Source organism: Tiliqua scincoides, chromosome 3 (assembly GCF_035046505.1).
Source record: "Tiliqua scincoides isolate rTilSci1 chromosome 3, rTilSci1.hap2, whole genome shotgun sequence".
Taxonomy (NCBI): domain Eukaryota; kingdom Metazoa; phylum Chordata; class Lepidosauria; order Squamata; family Scincidae; genus Tiliqua; species Tiliqua scincoides.
Window position 1 is genome coordinate 88525475 of NC_089823.1, and position 24161 is coordinate 88549635.

General features: G+C 45.6%; 1 protein-coding gene across 1 annotated transcript in view; it reads right to left on the reverse strand.

Moving 5' to 3' along the window:
- GABRG3 (gamma-aminobutyric acid type A receptor subunit gamma3) overlaps window positions 1–9657 on the reverse strand; it is a 361218-nt gene extending 351561 nt beyond the window's left edge. The window contains exons 1-2 of the mRNA XM_066619477.1: window positions 9602–9657; window positions 1349–1497 (exon numbers count right to left, since the gene is read on the reverse strand). Of these exons, the coding sequence (XP_066475574.1) occupies window positions 1349–1497; window positions 9602–9657 (205 nt within the window). The remainder of the gene's footprint in view (window positions 1–1348; window positions 1498–9601) is intronic.
- Window positions 9658–24161: the final 14504 nt, after the last annotated feature.

Sequence of the window (24161 nt, forward strand, 5' to 3'; positions counted from 1 at the left end):
AATTAAAATAAATAAGTATAAATAATTAAAGTAAAACAAATAATTAAATAAGCAGAAGCCAGCCCTGTACCACCAAGTGAATTTCCTCTGTAGCCTGCCTGCAATAACACCCCCCCTCCAAAATCAGTAAGGTTTTCAACCCTAAACAGGCCCCAGTTCAACTTAAGGACTTCTGTTTAAACCAGATCACTGTCAGGATCTACCTGGCTTTGCAAGTCTCAAAGAAGTTCACCTTATCAGCTGAAGCCTCTGTTTTGATCCTTTTTAGTGGGGGGAGGGGGAGGCTGCCTTCTGGAGCATTTGTTGAGCTCCAGTTCCATCAGATCAGGACTATTCTGGTTGCTTCACATTCCCCTTTGCCTGGCCTGACCACCAGCCAAGGCATGTTTGCTTATTTGGGAGTAAGCGCAACCGTGAGGCTTAGTTTTGCTTTCCATAGGGCTTAATACATTGGTCTGCCTGGTGGCAGGGACTTCCTTCTCAGGGGTCTTGGGGGGCTGTATTCATTGGATCAGGACCATTCTGACGTCCTTGGAGTCCTCTCAGCCTGCCCTTTTGTTGAACTAAGGCAAGTTCGCCTACTTGTGAGTAAACGTGTGATACAGCTCGGTTTCACTTTCCATAGGGCAACATGCATTTTTGGTTCTCTGTTTTTTTGGTCATAACTTTTGACATAAAGGAGGTATTTCACTCTGGTTTTTTGCATTGCATTCTGCTGGACATTCCACATCCAACAGTATGTAACATGTTGGTATTACTCCTAACCACCGCGATTTTAGCATGTCACCCCCCCGTGCGCATCACCCAGCGCAGCCTACACCCCCCACACCCCCCTAGTGACACCACTGAGTATAATGAACATCAGTGTTTCTCAAGGTTTTTCCTACACAGTACCACTTTACATGGTCCAACTATTTGAAGTACCACTGGAAGTAACTGGCAATGACATCATCACCAGTTACTTTTGGGTTGGGGCCAGATGTGACACACCAATAAGAGGCTCAGGGTGGATGGGTGGGCTTTTTCTAGCATGAAAAAGCATGCTTTGGAGCTCTGCCCAGTGAGCCAAGCCTCCTACTGCTGTTTGTTGCATCATGTTCCTGGTCTCACTGCCAGGCGGCAGGTATCCAGGGTCCTGCAAGTGCCACCAGACACCATACCACCTCAGGTACCACTGGTGGTACCCATACCATGGGTTGAGAAACACTGGTGTACATTATAGGCAACCAGAACCAAAACCCAAAATTAGGTACAAACTTAATATCATGCACAATGGTCATCATCTGCAGTAAGACATATAAACAAATTTTGTCTCCATTACAGAAAATCAAAGAGAAATAAAACTCACTTCCAATGTCTGGCCGCAGCTTTTTATCATATTCTCTCAGCAACTTGTTTAACAACAGTGTCACATCAGTGTCATGGGTTTTGGGGGACATTACCCATTTTTGGTTTGCAGTGGAATCTTCAAAGTCATCCTCTTCAATCTTTCGTGAACTACAAGTTAAAAAAAATCATGACAATTACATAAATAAAACTAAGAATACCTTCATTTTCTCTGAAATTGAGTAGCCAGAAGACTTCAGAGTTCTTTGCTTTTCCCATTTAAAAATACTTTTTTTCCTCAAAGACTATGCTTACTGCCACAAATGAAAGTCTAAGTAGGACACTCTAATAGAAAATAATTGCATAGTCTCACATCATTACTTCTCACTAGATCATGAATCTGGGGATAAATGCCACTTTTCTCCTGTACCAACATGATGCCTTCATTTATTTTGTTTCTATCTTGTAGTCCATGGTGAAAGAACACCCTGCAGAACTCCAATTGTAGCTTTTTTCTAACACACACTGATTCATCTCTTGCTCAGCAAGAACATTAAAAATTCAGATATTTTAATACTTCCTGATCATTTTACCCCATTAAAAAATTATGTTCTCAGTACTTCAGAATATAATGTTGCACAGGGTACAAAACTTAACAATTAAGACTCAGCTTCTTGAACACAGAATGGAGGTTGCAATCCCAGATTTCAGTCCTACTCTTTCAATAGCAGTAGGCACAAACCAACAATTTTGTAAGTTGTAAGTTCCTCCACAGCCCTCTTTTATCCATTTACAACACAATCCTATGATATCTACTCCAAGAAGTTCCATTGTGTGCAACTTTCTCCAGGTAAGTGTGTACAGGATTGCAATCATACCCACTTTCCTGGGAGTAAGCCCCACTGAACAATGGTGCTTGCCTCCAAGTAGACAGACATATGATTGAGCTTTAAGCTGGTTAATTTAGAGGCAGTTCCAATATACACTTAATTGTACAACTTGGTCAGACAGGGAGTTTGTTTTAGTATTACAGCAAGAGGGGTAGGGAGAATTTAGCCATTTGCCCCTGCTGCAGTTTTGAGTCCAATCACCTGCATACTATTTTTAAATTGAAAAACTTCCATTTACTTCTATTGAAGCTTTCTTTCATTTAAAAATAATCAATGAGGGGGACACCATCAGGCTCAAAATTGTTATGGGGGGGGGGGTTTAGGGAGATTTAAAGTTTTTCACCAACCATGGTTGTATCCCAGTGGTTACTGAACTGTAAGCCATGTCTCCCTGGGGAGCTGAGGAAACCAGCCAAGGGAGCCATGGAATTCTTGCTTCCCCCCCCCAATGTATAGGATTGTAGCCCTAATGGGGAGCCACAGCCAACGGTTCAGTAGAGGTCAAGGGAGCCACCAGTTGTTTTGCCAAATTCTCAGTCCAAGCTTCACCTAGAGAACCTATGCCCACTTTAAGCTAATTGGCTCCCCTTTGATCCTCAACAATAGCCCTAATGCTGCACTGCAAGACCCACCACCAGGGTGGCTCGCCTGTTCAGTCTGCAGAGGTCCTCCTTCCTCTCCTCTCCTGCCAGCAGCTTCTCCAGCCACCACAGCAACAACTTGGTCCTCAGCAGGTCTTGGGCATGGCAGCCACACACCAGTCACCTCTATTCTAGCAGTCCTCAGAAGTTCATTCACCCATCTGTCAGTTAGTCCATTGGTCAGTCAGAAAGTCTAGTAGTTCATCAGCCAGTCCATTAACCCACCAATTTAATTCTCTCTCCTGCTTTCCTTCTTCTACCACCCACCCACTCTCACTGCTCCAGGTGCTGCTTTTATCCCTGTAATGACCTGGCTGCCCTTCATGGCTACAGCTGTGCAGCACACCCACTGCTCAAAGCCTAGGTTTTAACCCCATGCTTGCCTGCCAGAGTAAGGGGTCACTGTTGACACCATACCCTATCTCTTTGAAAGCAGGGCAGTGAATCTGATTTCTGTTTGAGCAACTGGGCTGAGTATTCAGAGAAATACATGAAAGCCTTTTCAAACAAATTGGCTTGTATTTGCAGTGTTGATGTGCCCTCGGTGTGCAGAAGGAAGCTTTTGCATATAGGTTTTCTCCTGTAGCCAAGCAAGCCTTTACTCTGCAACAGGATCAGTGGCAGCCAAGACGAAGGCAAATCCTCTGTGCTCACAACAGAATCTTGATCTTGCTTATTTCTCTTTCTCCCAACTTGCCCATCTAAGAACTCTCTCTCTCTCTCTCTCTCTCTCTCTCTCTCTCTCTGAGCAGTTGGGTATGGTAGATTTTCATATTTGTTAACCTGGTTATCTTGTCTGGGAGTTTGCTGCAGTATTGCTTTGTTTATATGGTACCAAGAAACAATGGGGTGCCTCCATTACACATTCAAGTTAAGTACAGCTGGGTTATCTGAACCTAGAAAGGAAATGTGGAAGTTCTGTTTTGTTGCTCATGGCCCTTGCTTGTTCATTTCTAAGGCTTTAGATTCCCCCCCCCCTTTTTAAATGCTGACAACTCTGATTTGTTAGGTTACATTAACTGAATTGTCTTTCTGGGATGAGTTATTAAAGGGCCCCAGGCAAATTGAATCAGTATTTAACTGCAGTCAGTGCAACTCCACCAAAATAAGTGAGCTTCCATCTAGAGCAGTGTTTCTCAAACTGTGGGTCAGTTCAATTCATTTCAATATATTATTTTTAATATAAAACCTGATGCTACCATGATATGTGACTGCATTTAGTGAAATGTTAGACCTGTACTTTTAACAAGCTGCTATACTGAGAGTCAGTGGGACTTACTGCTGGGTAAGTGTGGGTAGGATAGCAGCCTAGGATTGTTAAAAATTTTCCTGCTTGATGATGTCACTTCCGATGGGTCCTGACAGATTCTCATTCTAAAAAGTGGATCCTGGTGCTAAATGTGTGAGAACCAAGGATGTAGAGGAATCCCAGCAGGATCAGCATTCTGAGCAAATTCAACCTATCAAATCCCTACATTCCTTTGCCTGGTGGCAGATTTCTTTGGAGGAACTACAGTGAACCCACCACAGAACCTGGGTCCCAAAAACTCTCCAGTGTATTGTATTTTGATCCTGGGGAACTTCATTCAGAAAATGGAGACAAAGCATGGCAGTCGCCTAGCAACCAGCTTCTTAATATTTTCCCCTATTTTCTCTACTTTTCAATGAAATGCTCCAGAAATGAGATTTCAAAAACTGTGTAAAACTGACTTTTTCATTCTTCTGATGCACACATAAATTAAGGGCAAAATCCTATCCTGTGCTGGAACAGGCAAGCCAGAGGGCTTCTGCTGTATCCAGTGCAAGATAGTGGCCATAAGCAGCTCAGCCAGTAAGGGCTGCTGGCCCCTATAGGTCTCCTTGGACTCTTGAGGTAGTGCAAGTCCAAGGAGAGCATAATGGCTTGAAGCTGCTCTGTTCTCCCCAGGAACTGGGGTTGGGATCCAGCATAGCTGCCGGATCCCAGTCCCGCCTCCTGTTCCCCACCCACCCCTGGAGCTGCCCACCACCCACCCTCCCCCACGTCCAGGAATGCCTCCCTCCCACCTCCCCTCCACCTACTCTGCTGCTTGTGTTGGCCTAGCCGGGCTGATGCAAGTGGCCAAGAGGAAGCCAGCATGAGACTTGGCCTCCGCAGGCCGGCGCTTCTCTGAGCGCCATCCTGGCTTCCTCTTGAGGAGGTGCAAACGTGCCTTACAGCATGTTTGCAACCCTCCTGGGCCGGTGCAAGGGACTTGTGCCGGCCTAATCCCAGGTCAGGATTGCACCCTAAATCTCTCTCTCTCTCTCTCTCTCTCTCTCTCTCTCTCTCGAGAGAGAGAGAGAGAGAGAGAGAGAGAGAGAGAGAGAGAGAGAGAGACTAACTTTAAATGCATATAGGTTATTTATTGCTTTCTCATACACAGGCACACACACTTTTAGTTTGCATCTTTTTTTTTTTTCTTGCAAAGAAGAGAAGCTTCTGACTGCATTTACTTCCTTTTCACAGAAAGCCTTATGGGCTATAAAAGAACTTACCCAGTGGGAAATGTAAGAGCCAGTATATGATTTTAACTGTAAAAGTAATTTGTGTTGTGCAGACTGCCCTGTGGTGAGGGAAGGGTTTGAATCTTCTCTCTAGAGCACTTTTGCACAGTGATTATTATTTTAGGAAGTGGAAACACTTGTACCCTCTTGATCCTCCACCCACAATACAAATTTCAGGCAATATTTGAGGCCATCCCAAATTAATGGTTTCCAAAATTCTACTTGGACTTTGGGACCACAGGTTGAGTATTTGCAGGGGTGGAGCCTGAGGCAGGGGATATGTCCTGACAGTGTTGTGGCATTGCAGGGACCCAGGGGTTTTTCCCCCTTTTCTGGGGGGTCCTGCTGGCCTTAGGGAGGATTTGGGAGGTCCGCAGCCCCCTCCACAGGCCTTCCTAATGCTGAAAATTGTTCCATTTGGGGATTGGAGTGCACTTCTGGTTTTGTGCAATACTCCCCTTAAGGGGGGATGGCCCAGTTTTGGTTCCCAATGGCGAGTTGTGACCCACCATTTTGGGAACCACTGGTCTAGTCCCTGACCAAGTCTGGTAGGAATTTTGAGGTGAACAGGTTTTCTCTTGAGATCCTGTTAGGGCATGCCTAAAGAAAGAGAAAAACCTTGGGTAGACATCTGGCAACCTAGTCATGACAATCCTATAAACACTGTCCTAGAAGTAAGCCCCATTGGACACAGTGGGACTTACTTCTGAGTAGACATAGATACAATTGTGCTGTAAGTTGTATAGGATGCCAGAAACTTCTGGTGATTCTGGCCCCTGTGCTGCCCAGGACCAGGACTGCAGGGTGTCACCTTCCTCCCCACCCCACCATCCATGGTGCTCCAAAGGCCTTCTGATGCCTCTGGATGGCAAAAAACTGATACTTCTGGTTTTTGGCTGAAGAGTAGAAGTAGTGATTTTTGACCTTCTGGAGGTCTCTTAAGGGCCTTTAAACCCCACTTCCAATTTTTGGTCAAAAAACCAAAATGTTGGGGTTAAATGCCTTCTGGAGGCCTCAGAAGCCCTTTGGAGGGCTGGGGAGGCTACCCACAGCCTTCCTGGCTCTCCAATAGTCCCCGGATTGGGATGGGGCAGTAGCAGGGAAGTGAAGAAGGTGGCGTCGTCCCTAGAGGCCTGGCGCTCTGAGGCATATGCCCTCCTTGCCCCCCCCCAGGAACGCCAGTCCACAAACAAACAAAATAAATGTTTCTTCCTCTCACATAATACTAGAACTCAGCACCCTTTCTCTTCTACTCTGTCCTTCGCTTCCTTTTCCAATCCTGGACATGGAGGAGCAGAAGCTGACACCTCACAGGTAAAGGGGGAGGGGACAACATTTGCCAAGCTGCCTCAAGCACCAGGAGGTCTTGAGCTGGTCTGGTCCTGACTTTAGATGACTTTAATAAAAGTGTGACAAATGCATGGAGGACAGGTTTCTCTCAAGCCATTTGCCAGGGTGGCTCAACTGAATCCCCACGTTAATATACCTGTGAATTCCCATTGCTGACAAGGTGTTCACTTTTTCACCCATCTTTCAGGAGGCTTCTGGTTGGCCAGTATTTGCAAGATGATGCTGAACTAAAAGGAACTGTGGTCTGATCCAGCAAGACTTCCTGTGTTGTGAATGAACTGAAGCCCAGGAAGTGTCCAGTCCTGATCTCACCTAAGCAACACATTCCTTTAGGATGCAAAACTTAGGAGATACTCCAATATTTTAGGAGCTGGTTTGGATGAAGTGGAAAGAGAAATAAATTCTCACATATGCAAACAAATGGAGTGGTCCTGATCTTACTGGTGTGTTCTGATAGCTCACAGGCAACAATTCAATGCTTCCCAGGGCCCAGGGCTGCAGCAGCAACTGTTGCATCCAGTGGGGCTGGGAAGCAGTGGCAGGGGTAAGGGTGTAAGACTCTGGTGGCCCTAATGGGTCTCTTTGGATCTGCGCCCGCTATTGACCAGGTACAAAATCAAGGAGAGCTGCATTGGGTGTCATGGGCTGGGAGGGGGGTCAGGATATAGCGGCAGAACCATATATTATTACTTGTGAATAAATAAATAAATAAAATATTTCTTTCTCGAGCTCTTTTTTTCTTAAAGTCTGTTAAACCTAGCTGGGTCCCAGTAGACTTAAAAATTGGATCCTGGTGTTAAAAATTTGGGAACCACTGGGCTAGAGTGACCAATAACCTGAGTCAAGATAAGGGAGCTCTATTATGTCCACTGATGGTGCCACACAAAAGCTATGTGCTGAACTATTTGTGTGGGTTTAGAAGACAATGACCACCAAGCCTTGTTATACGGGAATAATAATGCCTGCTTTATAGAATGTTATCATGATATTATTGTACATGCAAAGCACTTTGAACACTCAAAAGCAGTATTCAAATACCAATAAGTGTTATGGTCACCAGAGGCAGTTGTATAGTTGATCCCTGTGGGGGCCTAGGTCACATCCACAGTTCAGCATCACTGTGCAGCAGTCTTGATGCGAAGCTGGACAGTATTCATCCCCATTGCGACTTCACCCTGCTGGAACTACCAAAGGGAGGACATGCATGCTGCAATGGGGTAGCATTTCCCCAGAGGCAACTTCGTATTTGAAAGGGGCTGTAGCTCAGTGGGAGAACAACTGCCTTGGGTGCCAAAGGCTTCCTGTTTCATCCCTGGCATTTTCAAGAAGGGCGAGGAAATCACCCTGAGATTGAAACCCTGGAGAGAGACTGAACTAGTGGTCCATTGCCTGGCTTCCCCTGAATGTGGACAGCTCTAAGATGGAACTGTCTATCTCTGGACTTTATGAACAAAATGAACAGTGGCAGGCTTTGGATCTGGAATGATCCCTGGTTGGATGATGAGAAAGGCCATCAATCATCACCATCCCTCCCCCCCACCCAAGCCAATCTAGACTGCACTTTTTGCCAGCAATTAAATCATCCCATGCACAGTGATGATCATTAGAAGCCCCCAATGATGGGACGATGAACAAAGTAATATTACGGCTATCAAAGTAATATGAGGTGTTGCTCCCGAGAAGCAGGAGAGAGTCATCCAATCCTGGTGGAGACTGTTGTAAGAGATGAAGTCGCCTAGGCTGAAGTTGAGGAGAAAGGGACACAGGACCCCACTGGATCCCACCAAGGAGATGTAGTGGATCTGGCTGTAGGCGGTGTATGTGAATCGCAGCTTAGGAGTGAGTTGTGGTGGGATGACTTCTGGGAGAAGATGACTTCTGGGAGAAGGGAGTGCTCTGCAACCAGAGCGACCCCGGAGTCGCAACCGGATCAATATCTCTGTGGATGACGTACACACAGCGCCGCGTCCTGAGCGGACTGTGACTTGGGGCCCAATCCTATCCACTCTTACCAGGGAGCAAGCCCCATGGACTACAATGGGACTTACTTCTGAGCAGACGTGCATATGGATTGTGCTCCTGGAGCCCAAGCCTGTGCATGCCTACTTAGAAGTAAGTCCCATTATAGCCAACGGGGCTTACTCCCTAGTAATTGTGGTTAGCATTGCAGCCTTCGTTTCTTAAGGTCTCCTCGCGGGGGATCGTCTCCTACTCGACAGCTGGACGACCGGATCGCTTCGCGGGACGCTCCGCCGCGGTGGCGAGCTGGAGACCCCGGAGGGGGTTCCTGCTGCTTGCAGGCCGACTTGCCTGCCCTGCACGAGGCTCGACCTCCAGTCCTCGACTGACACGTCTCATCGTCCGTCCCGTCCCCGCCTGTCCCCAGCCCCGGGCCGGAATCCTCGGAGTGGTGGTCATTGGGGGGGGGGCACACGGCTGCCCCCCCCGAGCTATGCCGTGCTAAGGAGAGCGCCCCGCGTTTCTTGGGGCCACTCTCCTCCCCCAGTTGGTTCCCACGTTGGTGGCAGCAGGCGGGGCGCTGCAAGTAGAAGCCCGACTCCCTCCCTTCCCCCCCCAGCCAAGTCCGGAGCAAACTTTCCGCTCAGCCGGGGGAAGAGTGGAGGGGGGGGAGGGAGCAGATCAAAGGACCGCCGCGGTCTGGAGCCCTCAATAGCCAGCCTGGAAGTGACTGGGTTGGGGGAGGGGGCGCGATGGGGGAGGGCTTCTAGGTGTTGGCCCCTCATTCCTAGCCCTGAGCCAAAGTAGCCCCGACACCCAGCCCTCCCTCCCGCCTCTGATAGCCTGCAGAATGCCCCCCCCCCCAGCATCCCCAGGGCAGGCAGGGGAGACCACCCCCGGTGGACTTACCAGGCTGGGAACCCGAAGAGGAGCAAGAGACCCGCCACCAGGAGCTTCGCGGACATGATCCGGGCAGAAGCGGGTCAGAGTGTGCGGCGGAGGCGGCAGCAGCCCTGGCGGGACTCGCGCTGGGGGGGGGGAGAGGGACGGAGCGGGGCCACCCCCTGGGCGCTCCGGTCCTCTTGCTGGCCGAGGGTCTGCGGCTTAGTGCCAGGTCGGGGCGCGGCGGCGAGACATCCCCCCCTCGTGCTCCTTCTGCAGGCGAGCCTTCCAGATCCCCGGCGGGGGAGGCAGTCCGGCTCCACGGGGGGCTGACAGGTGGTCTGGGGGGCTGCGGCCCCTCCGCCGCTCCCTCCTTCCCGCTGACCGTCAGGGGGCTGGCTGCGAGCCTCAGAGCCCAAGCCTAGGCATGTCTACTCAGAAGTAAGTCCCATAAGCGTCAATGGAGCTTACTCCCCGGCAAGTGCGAAGAGGGTGGCAGCAGCATCGTCGTCACCTGGGCTGGTGGGGGAGGGAGCCTCGGGCGAGCCCCAGGGGGGACCCCAGTCCCGGACGCGGCGAGGAGGAGGAGGGCTGCGCGGGGTCCCTCCGCATGGGGAGGCGCGTCGGGGCCAACAGGTCTCTCCTCCAGGAGCCCGGCTCGCCTGCCCCCCAGGACCCGGGGGGGCACCCGGGCGGCTCTCGCTGCGGCTTCCTCGGTCCTCTTCTTGGCAGCAGCTCCCGGAGTCAGCGCCTCCCGCCAGTGGCGGGGAACCTGCTCTGCTCGGCTGCCTCCTCGCGAGGCGACCCGCGCCGCCCACAGCTCTCCAGGAGCGAGCGAGCCCCCCGCAGCCTTGTCAACATTGCCTCGGATACCCTCGCCTGGCTGCCTGGGGACGGGGGGGAGTCCCTCCTCCCCACCGCCGGGATGGTCGCCCACAGCCTCGGGCAAGACTTGGCCGCGTGGGATGGAGGAGGAGGAGGAGGACCTGATGCAGGGTCGAGTGGCCAAGGCAGTCTTGGGGGAGAGGACACGCACGTCACGGCCAGGCGCTCCAGGCTGGGTCCGAGACTGGCCTGCTAAAGCATCGGGCCATTCAGCGCTGCTACTCAAGGGGACAAGCTGGGAGGCACTTGGAGGAGCCTCCACCAGGTTTTGCTTTCTAGACCCTAGGAAAGTGGGTTCCAAGGAGAACGGATCTTTCCCCACTGAGAACAGTAACAACACCACACACACACACATCCAATGTCATAGTTGGCCCCCCAGCCTGATCCTCTGACCTTCCTTGGATAGTACCTGAACTTCTCTCCCAATATATGTAAAGACTGCAGTACAATCGTTTGAAGACCAGCTTCCCCCTACTGCCTAGTAGATGTGGTGGAAGGACTGTGGCAGGGGTGGTGTCTATGAGAGAACAAGCCTAACAGCCCAAAAGTAAATGACATTGTGTTCAATGGGACTTACTCCTAGGAAAGTATGCATAGGATTGTAGCCTAAGCCTAGACAGCCTTGGAGCTCTTTGGTTCCAGCTTCTTTAGGTATTTGAAGCTGACATCTAGTGACTTGTCCAATTCTATGGCATTTAAGCAAGGCAGAACTCTAAAGGACCGTTTTACTGAGAAATTCTCATGGCTTTTTAATATCTTTGTTGACTTGTTCATTGTGAACAGGAAAACTGGGGAAATTGAAATAAAATGAGGGCCCATGCCAGAGTAAGTCTTGGTTACCTTGGGGGGGGGGGGGGAATGGACAGACTAGGAAAATACCTTTGTTAGGGCCAATTAAAAATCATTAACCAGTGATCCAGCTTTAGAGATACACAGAACTCTTCTTCAGATTTGACAATACAAAAAAACAACAACCCAGAAACAAAAAAGCAGGTGTGAAGAGTCTGCTGTTACTGAAGCAGAGCATGGATGCAACATGTTGTGGTCCAAAGTTGATGGTTCAGGATTCTCTGAGAATACAAAGGAAGTGAGTGCCTGCCAAGGGCAAGATATCACAATCTGCACCAAAGACTGGGGAAATGATGACAGCTGATGCATTTCTCCATGAGAACAAAGTGCTTATTTCTGGTTATCAACTGCTTAATGATGTCACTTCTTGCTTAATGATGTCACTGCTGGTCCTCAACAGGCACCATGAATGCTAACTTCAGCCATCTGTATAAAATGAGACATCAATGGTAAGGCCACACCTGGAGTATTGTGTCCAGTTCTGGTCGCCACATCTCAAAAAAGACATAGTGGAAATGGAAAAGGTGCAAAAGAGAGCGACTAAGATGATTACGGGGCTGGGGCACCTTCCTTATGAGGAAAGGCTACGGCGTTTGGGCCTCTTCAGCCTAGAAAAGAGACAGACGCCTGAGGGGGGCATGATTGAGACATACAGAATTATGCAGGGGATGAACAGAGTGAATAGAGAGATGTTCTTTACACTCTCACATAACACCAGAACCAGGGGACATCCACTCAAATTGAGTGTTGGGAGAGTTAGAACAGACAAAAGAAAATATTTCTTTACTCAGCATGTGGTTGGTCTGTGGAACTCCTTGCCACAGGATTTGGTGATGGCGTCTGGCCTGGAAGCCTTTAAAAGGGAATTGAACAAGTTTCTGGAGGAAAAATCCATTACGGGTTACAAGCCATGATGCGTATGCGCAACCTCCTGATTTTAGAAATGGGCTATGTCAGAATGCCAGATGCAAGGGAGGGCACCAGGATGCAGGTCTCTTGTTATCTGGTGTGCTCCCTGGGACATTTGGTGGGGCCACTGTGAGATACAGGAAGCTTGACTAGATGGGCCTATGGCCTGATCCAGCAGGGCTGTTCTTATGTCCTTATCCCTGCTCTAAAGCTCAAGCTGTAAACACACTGAAGGCATGTTTCTGCCATGTCCTTAAGAAGGACTTCTTTCTCTCCTCCCATGTCTCTTCTTGCTTAACACTGAGCCTGAGAAAGTGTTCTGTAAAACTCCAGTGCTAGCTCAGTGAGTCTAATGAAGATGTGATACTTGGCCTGGAAAGACTTTTTCCAAGGGATCAATAAAGCTGCCTGCATTTTTTTGTTTGTTTACATGAAAATAGGTCTTCAATAAGTGCCTGTAAAATTTGATGTCATTTGATTGGGAGCTTGATCATGGACCTCTCTAGCTTCAGAACAAATGTTTAGGGCACAACTGAAGTAAATGCTAATCCACCTCTGCATACCTAAAAGAAAAAGAAGTTCCAATGAACTCAACAGACCCACATCCAGAGAAGTGTTGACAGGATTCACCCCAAGTCCCATTGGTTTTAATAGGCAAGAGCACATACCCATTAATATGATATCAATGGGACATAAATACTCTCAGCTGTGCTAGATCATGCTTTTATTCTTTTCAGTGAAAGTGGATGGTTCTCTCATATGTAATCCCAGAACTAGTCCCCAAGGGGAGAGATCTCAGTGCATTTATGTGAACACTAGTTTAAAAGAAAATTTCCTTAACCCTATGGTCAAAGTCCATTTTATAGGCATTATTCTGAAGTCTGATGTAGTTACAGCCAGTGAGCATGACCTGCAGTGTGTGAACCATCAGTCTTTGATGTGCTGGTGGTAATTCTAGTCAAATTTCTAAAGGGAATAATTCAGCTTTGGACAAATGATGCAACAGCCTTTAGCTTCTGTTTGCATGTTTTACTTCCATGTAGGAAGCTATTCCCATGGTTACATTGCCTCATTACATTCCATACAAATTAATAATTACCTGTTGCTAAAGCTACATTTGTCTTCCGTTGCCAGAAGGCAAATCCAGATCAAACTCAGGTGTTCCTGCTGTTTGAGGAGTCTTGCTCATTTCAAGTGCTCTGACCAATGTGCCTTGCACTCATTTACTACTTTGGTTGTTTATTTAAATGAAGTATGGGCTTCTGCAGGGGCTAGATAAGCTGGCTAGACAGCGGAGGCTCTGTTTTGTATCAATGACTACATGTCACATGTACAAGGCAGAGTCAATGGAATGATCCACAGAGATCTACTGTAGCAGGAAAACGCTGGGCAGCTTTGCATGGCAATTATTTTCTAGGATACATCCAAGGGGCAAATTCTATCATGTTGGACTTGGTGCAGGGATGCTAGCCCAGAAGTGAGGGGAAGGGCATCCCAAGGGAGAGGACACACTAGAAGGAGTGGTTTGTGCTACAGTTGGTTTGTCTCCTGTTCTTCAAACTTCATATTGGAAGTGAAGGAAAGGTACTTCAGTAGCAAAATTTGTGGGGGAGCATTGTGCTGTAGTCACTGGTGTGCCATTGGCAATGACCAGTGGTTCCCAACCTGTGATCCAGGGACCACAGGTGGCCCATGAGACCCTAAGAAGTGGTCTACAAGGTCTGAGGGGAAAAAAGGATTATCACCTTTGATCACTTCCAGTGTCTTGCCTAGTGAGCACTCCCCCATGGACCACCAAAGTGTCAACTGTGGTGTAGGCACCTCTGTCCTCTCTAATGGTCCAGTGCTTGCTGCAGTGCCAGCTGAGGGAAGGTTCATTCTCCACCATTTCTGGTAGGCTGTGGAAGAGCACTCACTTGGCAAGGTACTTCCCCATGGACCACTAGAGAGGGCAGAGAATGGACCCCCTTGCAGCTTGCATTTTTGGTGTTTCACTGAGCACTCCCCCATGGATTACCAAATTGAATTGTATTTTTTGTGTGTGTGGTGGGAATGGAGGGGGTTGCCAATTCCAGTGCTGGCCTCAGTGGTCCACAGGCTCCTAAAGGTTGGGAACCACTGTCCTAGACTCTGGTTTGTCCTTTGGCCAAAAGTTATTAATAAGGAGAATGGAGTAATATACCAGATTCATGGGGGAAAAAATTCTCAGTCTGGAAGTCCATCCAAATAATAAAGTATGGTTGAAATGGGGAGAGGGTCTTCCTGCAACAAGTTGTCATCTCTGCTTCACACATTTCATGGACAAATGCTCAAAGGATTTCCATGAGATGTGCTTCTATGGAACACATTATTATTATTATTATTATTATTATTATTATTATTATTATTATTATTATTTAATGCTTATATCCCAATTTTCTTCCAAAGGGGACACACACACACTCAGATAGCATCTTCCATTTGCAAATGACTTACCCCCTTTATCTAGCTGGTTTACAATTAGATTGGTGATTCGATTCTCTGACCTGTTTTTCTTTATTAAAGTGTTCATCCCAGGTCTTACCTGGAGGTAACTGATTATTTTGAGCTGAAGTTATCGAGGAAGTGCAAGAAGCAGGGAAGCTGCTTGGGGGGGTGGGGGTCAGGCTTAAATAATAACTTAGCGAAGTGAAGCAGTAAACCTCTTGCGCTTTATCTCAAATAAGTAACGTGAACTGAATTTAAAATGTGGGAGGCTAACCGAGGAATAGGACCGTTCTTAGTAACGTTCTAGTAGGGTGACACTCCAAGGTAGAGGTGTTTGTTTCTGGTAAGAGAGGTTTGCAGCCTAAGCCTTACTGAACACAATGGGCTGACTTCTGAGTAAGGTAAACAACACCATTTCCAAACACCTGTACTCTTAGGGAAATCAGAAAGGAGCCTGGGAGCTGTCCCAGTTCCCTCGCCAAAGCCGTAAGGAGCCCTCTTTCAGCACCTGGCGTTTGGACAGCTCCGAAGAGCCAACCTCTTGCCTTGCACGGCAGTGGAAGCACATTTCAGTTCTCCAGGCAGACCAGGTGACGCGTTCCAGCCTTCTCAAGACAAGGAGCTCCTGCCTTCATACAGTTCTTCCTTGACTGCAGGATCCTCTGGCGGCTGATCCAAGAAATACTTCTCGGGAAGTCTTCATCGCCGCCTTGTCTCCAGCTGAGACCATCCCTTCCCTCCTCCCTCCCCCTGTGGATTCTGCTGCCAGCGAGCCACAGGAAATGCTGTTTACGCAAGACTTGCCATCGATCTTAAAGGCAACCGCTATTGCTCGGAGCTGCTCTTTGGACCATTGTTCTTTAATAGAAAGTCAGAGATGCCCAGCAGGTGAGTTTTAAAAGGATGGTCTTTAGAAGACTGATGTCGCGTATGTATACACGACTCATCATCATCATGTGCTTATTATTCAGACCCCACCGCTGACAGCTGATCATGAGACCAGCCTCCACGAAAAAACGAGTGTTTGAAGTGGCATCCAGAGATCTAGTATTGTAATAAAAACATTCGTCTGCCTCTTTTCAGAAAGAAAGAAAGAAAGAAAGAAAGAAAGAAAGAAAGAAAGAAAGAAAGAAAGAAAGAAAGAAAGAGTTCACCTAGCACAAGAGATGAAAAGATGGTGTATATAAAAGCCCTGCCTTGGACATGGGATCCATGACAGCTCTCTCATTCAGGCACATTCATTTGATGCTACAGTCACAGAATAATGAATTTGCATGGGAGAAATGTGCCCACAGTCTGTTTACAACTTGTGTATTTCAATAATACATAACACAAAAAAAATACAAGAAGTAATCACTGTTGCAGTCGGGAAGGAATATAATGTTGCAGGTGGGGATAAAGTGATGTTATAACTATTCAACTAATTAAAAAGCCTATATAAATGTTGGATTCCACAGGTTTGCAGGGATGGACTGATGAAGGCCTCCTTAAGTAATGGGTTCTAGTGCACAGCCGAGCAAGTCGTAACCCAGGGGTGGTGAACTTTTCTACTTTAGGGTTCCTGGATCTTTAACAACTGTGTAGAAGAGAGAATTTCAGCAGGTCCCGCTTGCCATCTCACAGATGAGAAACTGTACCTACTGAAATTCCCTTCTCAGGGGGATTAACCTTAAGGGGGAGGCAGATATCTAGGAATAACATGAAAGGAGAGAGCTCAAATGCTAAACAGGAAGGACCTCAGCCCTATAAGACTTTATAGGTTACCAGTACCTTGACTTGTACTTGGTAAGCAACCAATAGCCAACAAAGTCAGTAATATACATGAGCAGCTTCAAATCTGATCACTGATACATAAGATGGTAAAGAGATGGATGTGGATATATGATGGCCCATCATTGATGGGTGACCACTAGGGCATACTGATTACACAGGCCAACACATATTTTGCTGTTTTTACAGACCTATTCCTGGTTGTTTTTGGCATGCTGATTCCAAAAATGGCATCCGTTTTACCCTTTGCATCTAGTTTCAGAGATATGGTATGGCCTCATTAGTGAATGGTTCAAGCAGCTTCCTCGTGAGAATGCTTATACCATGGCTTCTTTACCAGGAAGCTGCTCAGACTTTTCACTAATGAGGATATGCTGTATCTGCAAAGTTAGATGTGATAGGGCAAAACAGATGACATTTTTGGAATCAGTGTCCCAAATTCATATAAAATCACCATAAATTTTGGAAAAAAAAAAAGTTTTCAGACCCTCAATTTTGAAGGCCTGTGCTGTCTATTGAATTTATTTGGAATGACAGGAATGCCAGGTCCAGAAGGAAGTGGAAGTAGCATCATTTTAAAATGCTGCCTGGGGATAGCACTGAAAAGGACAACACATACATCAACAGATGCATTTCTCTTGAATTATAACTAAAAAACCAGATGAAGGGGTATCCTTCAAGTGCTATTGATGGACCTGAGAGAGTACAGATGAAAAATAAATACAACTCCAGAAATATCTTATTTTTGACGGTTCCAGTTGCCAGCATTATTTTTCTAGGGCTCCTTATTTCAAAAGGCCTTTAATATAAGCCTTTCTGCAAAGTCTTTAGGAATCACATGAGAAAAAACAATTAAGGATGCAATCCTATGCACACTTTCTTGTGAGTAAGCTCCATTGAACTCAATGGGACTTCTCAGTAGACATACATATGTTTGGGTTGTAAGACTGCAATTCTATACACACCTACCTGAGATAAGGCCCACTGAATACAATTTATTCATGTAAAGGATATCTCTGTAAGATTGCAGTTAGCCTTACAGAGTACCAGGATGGTGTCTCAATTTTGGTGTTGGACTTAGACCTACCTCACTGGGTTGAAGTGAGGATTTAAGAAGGAAAGGAACTATGTACACTATGCAGAGATCCTTGGAGGAAGGGCAGTATAAAAATGTGAAGAAGAAAAAATTCTGCATACACTTACTTGAGGGCATGCCTCAATGAAATACAAGATCAGACAATTAGATATTTGTCCCCAGAAATGGTTTCCTAGATGTGAGCATATACAGGAGCCTTGTACTGACTGAGAACATGAGTCCATATAGTCCAGGGATTCTTAAAGAGTGTGTTGCAACACCTTAGAGCAGTGGTTCCCAATATTTTTTTTTTACTTGTATACCCCTTGGCAGTCCATTTCCATAAATCGTACCCCTCATATTAGTCCCGCAAGGCATTCTAATACATACCTGCCTTTTTCCACCATTATTCAATTCTTTTTCAAGTACCCCTAAAGGTCTTGGCAAGTACCCCTAGGGGTTCATGTACCTCAGGTTGGGAACCACTGCCTTAGAGCATTGCAGTGCACTCATAGGAGTGCTGTGGGATGTCCCCAGTGGCCCCTCCTACCTATTCTTCCATATGTCACCATCTTGGATCTTGCAAAATCTCGTAAGATTTGGATGCCACCTAGAGATGGGAAAACCCAGTGTGGTTTGACTTGAGTTGAGTTGCTGAGTCACTGCCCCTGCAACTCAACTTGAAAATGAGTCATAATGGGGGCACTTTCCAAGTCGCCAAGTCACCTTTTAGTGATTCTAAAGGACTTGAGTTGAGTCACCTCCCCCTTTAAAAAGCTTGCCACAGGTCTGCGGAAAAAAACAGGGCTGCTGCTGGGTATGTGTGTGTGAGTTCACTTTAAACACTCCCCTGATGTCCCCACCCATCTGTAAAGTGGGCAGGAGGGGTGAGAGGAACTTCGAGAGAGTGGGACAAAAGCAGCAAAAGGGAGGAGAGTCCTTCCTATCAAAGATGGCAAAAAGCCTGCTCCTGCCTCCCCCCTCCCATTTGGCTGGAAAGGAAGCATTAACCCTTCCCTGCCTCTCAGCTGGAACTCCCTGCTGCTCTCCCAGTTGGAATGCTGGCCCCATGAGATTTTTTTATGCTGCAAAAACAGTAAGCAAGCACACCCAGACACAGGCAGATGAATCAGCATGCATGGGGACAAGTGCTGAATAAAGGGGTCCCTGACTCAAGTCTTTTTCAGAGTCTTCCATGCATGCAACTCACAAGTCACAGAGTCAGCAAAAATCACAACCTGAGTCCAAGTCACTTACTCTAGTTCCCAATCCTGGTGCCACCATCTTAGAGCTTGAGAGATCCAAGATGGTGGCACCCAGGTGAGCCAGGCAGAAGAGACTACAGGGATGTTGAGACCCAGATAAGCTTGGGGATCACTGATCTAGCCCATTACAGGCTACAGTACTTTAAATGATTGCAGTTCCACAGGGAGAGGTATTGTTCAGTCAACCTTCAGTCTCGAGAGACTATGGTACCGTGCTCTGAATGGTGGTTCTGGAACAGCGTCTATTGTGGCTGAAAAGGCCGATTCGGGAGTGACAATCCCTTCCACACTGGGAGCAAGTATAGTGTGTCCCTGGTCTGTCTCCCTGGCTATGGGCCTTCCTTCTTCACCTCAGTCTGTTGGCCAAGTGTCTCTTCAAACTGGGAAAGGCCATGCTGCACAGCCTGCCTCCAAGCGGGCCGCTCAGAGGCCAAGGTTTCCCATCTGTTGAGGTCCACTCCTAAGGCCCTCAGATCCTTCTTGCAGATGTCCTTGTATTGCAGCTGTGGTCTACCTGTAGGGTGCTTTCCCTGCATGAGTTCTCCATAGAGGAGATCCTTTGGGATCCGGCCATCATCCATTCTCACAACATGACCAAGCCAACACAGGCATCTCTGTTTCAGCAGTGCATACATGCTAGGGATTCCAGCTCATTCCAGGACTGTGTTGTTTGGAACTTTGTCCTGCCAGGTGATGCCGAGAATGCGTCGGAGGCAGCGCATGTGGAAAGCGTTCGGTTTCCTCTCCTGTTGTGAGCGAAGAGTCCATGACTCGCTGCAGTACAGAAGTGTACTCAGGACGCAAGCTCTGTAGACCTGGATCTTGGTATGTTCCGTCAGCTTCTTGTTGGACCATACTCTGATTGTGAGTCTGGAAAATGTGGTAGCTGCTTTACCAATGCATTTGTTTAGCTCGGTATCGAGAGAAGAGTGTTGGAGATCATTGAGCCAAGGTACACAAAGTCATGGACAACCTCCAGTTCATGCGCAGAGATTGTAATGCAGGGAGGTGAGTCCACATCCTGAACCATGACCTGTGTTTTCTTAAGACTGATCGTCAGTCCAAAATCTTGGCAGGCCTTGCTAAAACGATCCATGAGCTGCTGGAGATCTTTGGCAGAGTGGGTAGTGACAGCTGCATCGTCGGCAAAGAGGAAGTCATGCAGTCATTTCAGCTGGACTTTGGACTTTGCTCTCAGTCTGGAGAGGTTGAAGAGCTTTCTGTCTGATCTGGTCCGGAGATAGATGCCTTCTCTTGCAGTTCCAAAGGCCTGCTTCAGCAGGACAGCGAAGAAAATCCCAAATAAGGTCAGTGCAAGAACACAGAGAGGTATATGTCTCTCTCATGCAGAGGACTTTCACAGCCCTGCTTACCCAAGTTTAAAAAACCTGTGAACTGAACCTGAGCCCTTGTGCACACAAAATATCTGTTCTGTTTCTGAGCTATTGTCCCCTTTTCATAATTTTCATCATAAGTTTGGGTGCAGAATGAATATACTAGTGACTTCACATGTCACATCACATTATGGACTTACAGAGGACACCATCTGAAACTGAGCTTAGCTAATGACTAATCTCCAAAACATTCATAGTGCATGATTCTAGACATGCTTATTCAGAAGCCAGTCTCATTTTGTTTAATGTTGCTTACAACTTAGTTTATGTACTTGAGCTATTAGCTCATACGTTCTCTTTGAGTCTCTGGAAATTGTACAAGCGACAACAGAGGCATATTGCACCCAGACTGCAATTTCCCTGATATTTGCAATGTATTGCCAGGAGGGCAAAGTTCTTGCCGGCTATGGAAGCAATGGAACAGCCCAATGGGAGAAAGACAGACGCTGACATTACTAGCTTTACCCAAGCAACAATCCCCCAGACAAACAGAATGACATACCATGTTCTTACATCCCTTAGCATAGGAAATAGTATCTCTTTCAATGGATGCATTCCTCTCATGGACAAGTTTACAGGGCATGCCTGTAGCCATCCCATAACCATATCCCATACCAACACCAGATTAATGATTAATGGTGTTTCCAAGCCCCCTTTTATACACCTTCATGAGGGGGGGAAACGGAGATGATGCAATTTCCTGAGATGTGGCCTCATCCAGGCATGTGATCATGACTTGGTGCCCAGAATATCTCCAGATATGATCAGGCCAAAGAGGCATTCTTATTAACCAGTGTGAAAGTAAACCAAGTGTGACTCTGCTTTTTAATGTTTAAACCCAATAGTGACAGAACAGACTAGCCTCCAGCTACTTGACATCTTGGAGAACAGTTCTGGTTACAACAGGACTGTAGATCAGTGATAGAGCACATTGTTTGCATGCAGAAGCTCCCATCGTCTACATATAGGACGGGGAAAGACCCCTGTCTGAAAACCTGGAGCAGTGCTTTCCAGTCACTGTACACGATACTGAGCTACCTGGACCAGCAGTCTGATACTGTATAAGGCTGTATATATGTTTCTTTTTTTTTTTTGTATATACATTTTATTGAAATTTTCACAATACATTATATCTATAGTAGATCCAAAACATCAAGTTTCAATTCACTCCTTACATTTCTACATATTTTTCTTTACTTCAATATAAATTTCATTTCCACTCCCCCCTCCCTCCCCACCCCGGACTTCCCACAACATTTTAACCATTTATCATTTTATTTTTTACCAAGATAAACTTTTGTTCATTGTATAGTTCTTATTAACAGTCTAATAACATTAATGAACCCTTGACCTTCCAATTTTTCTCCAAGTAGGCTTCAAATTTATACCATTCCAAATGAAATTTCTCTAGCATTTCATCATTCAAACTTCTCATAATTTTATCCATTTCCATCATATATATCATCTTTTGTAGCCATTCGTCTATATCAGGCACTTTTTCTTGCTTCCAATACTTCGCCTATATCATCCTTGCTGCTGTCACCATATACCATAATAAAGTTCTATCATTGACTGCTATTACCTCTAAGTTTAAACCTAGCAAGAACAATTCCGGACTCTTATAAATTGTGTATCTTAATACCTTCGTGACCTCTATAAATATCTCTGACCAGAAATGCTTTGCTTTTTTACAAGTCTACCACATATGATAGAAAGACCCCTCATACTCACGACATTTCCAACATTTGTTAGATAACTTATTATTCATATCTGCTAGTTTTTTTGGAGTTAAATACCACCTGTACATCATCTTATAACAATTTTCATTTATATTATTGCATATCGAGATCTTTAATGATTTCTTCCAGAGATGCTCCCAAGATGTCATCATTATTTCTTTATTTACATTCACTGCCCACTTCACCATTTGTACTTTTACAAGTTCATCTGCAGTGTACCATTCATTTATCAGTCTGTAGATCTTTGAAATTTGCTTTTTCTTTTCTCTCAGCAGTATCTCTTCTAGTTCAGAATTTTTTCCCCTAAAACCAACAGTTCTCTTATCTGCATCAAATAGGTCTTTAATCTGTCTGTACCCAAACCAGTCATACCTAAAAGTTAAATCGTCCTTTTTCTTTAATTCCACCTTCCCTCCCTCCATGTCCAAAATATCTTTGTACTGTAACCAATCTTCTCCTTGAGAGGTTGATGTCGGTTTTATAACTTCCGCTGGAACAATCTATAGCGGCTTTTTTTCTCCCAGGCATTTTTTATATTTTTCCCAGACCATGTAAATACTCCTTCTTATGAAATGATGCATGAAGTGTCCATCCATTTGTTTTTTCCCATACATCAAATATGCATGCCACCCAAAAATCTTGTCATGACCTTCTAAAGATAAAAGTTTTCTGTTTTTTAGATTTAACCATTCACTAAGTCATGACAAACAAACTGCTTCATAATACAACCTCAAATTTGGCAGTTGAAATCCTCCTTGTTCTTTAGCATCACACAGCACTTTCATCTTAATTCTCGGTTTTTTTCCCCGCCCACACAAAATTCAAAAGCTTCCTCTGCCAATGCTCAAACATTTTGAAGTGTCTAATTATCGGTATCGTTTGTAAAAAGAACAGGATTCTTGGTAGCACGTTCATCTTAATCACAGAGATTCTACCTAGTAATGATAAATTCAACTTATTCCATCTTAACATATCCTTGTCGATTTGTTTCCACAGTTTTTCATAATTATTTTTATACAAATCTATATTCTTCATTGTTAACTCCACCCCTAAATATTTCTTTCTTTGCACTACTTCACATTCGATCAGGTTTTCTATATCTTTTTGTTTATCTTTACTGACATTTTTACATAGAATCTTGGACTTTGATTTATTAACATAAAAGCCTGCTAAATCTCCAAATTCCTTTATTTTTACTAACAGATTTGACAGTGATTTCATTGGGTTCTCTATTATAAACAACACATCATCTGCAAAGGCTCTATATTTATATGAAAAACCTCTACATTTCAAACCTGAGATTTCAGAGTCCTCTCTGACCTGTAAAAATAAAATTTCTAACACCATTATAAAAAGCAATGGAGACAGAGGGCACCCTTGTCTTGTACCTTTTTCAATCTTAAATTTTTCTGTGTTGTCAGAGTTTACAGTCAACGAGGCTCTCTGGTCACTATATATTGCCTTAATTGCCTTTGCAAAGTTCTCGCCCAAACCCATCTTGTCAATTAATTCCAACAGGAAGTCCCAATTCAGATTGTCAAATGCTTTTTCAGCATCAGCAAAAAAAAAGGCAACTTCTTTCTCTGGGTGCTTGTCATAAAATTCTACAGCATCTATCACCATTCGCAAATTATCTTTTATTTGCCTATTTGGCAAAAAACCTGCTTGTTCTTCCGATATCAGCTCACTTAACATTTCCTTCAACCTTTCCGCCATTATCTTTGCAAAAAGCTTATAATCATTGTTTAAAAGTGAGATAGGTCTATAGTTCTTGACATTTGTTAAGTCTTGCGCCTCTTTTGGTATCAAAGAAATATTTGCTTCCTTCCATGTGTCTGGAATAGATTCCGTTTTTAAAATCTCATTCAGGAGACTCTCTAACATGACCACCAGGTCTAATTTTAAAGCTTTATAGAATTTTGTCGTTAGGCCATCTGGGCCGGGAGCTTTTCCCAGCTTGGTATCTTGTATGGCTTTCAATATCTCCATTTGTGTAATCTTATCGTTTAATCTGTCTTTCATTTCTTCCTTTATCTTTGGCACATCTAGCTTTGACAAATATGTCTCAATTGCCACCTTGTCTATTTTTTGCTTTCCATATAATTTGGCATAATATTTATAAAACTCTCTTTTTATTCCATGATGATCCACTATATCTTTACCATCTTGACAGATCTTCGTAACAATTTTTTTCGCTTTTCTTTTCTTCAATTGCCAGGCCAAATACTTCCCTGG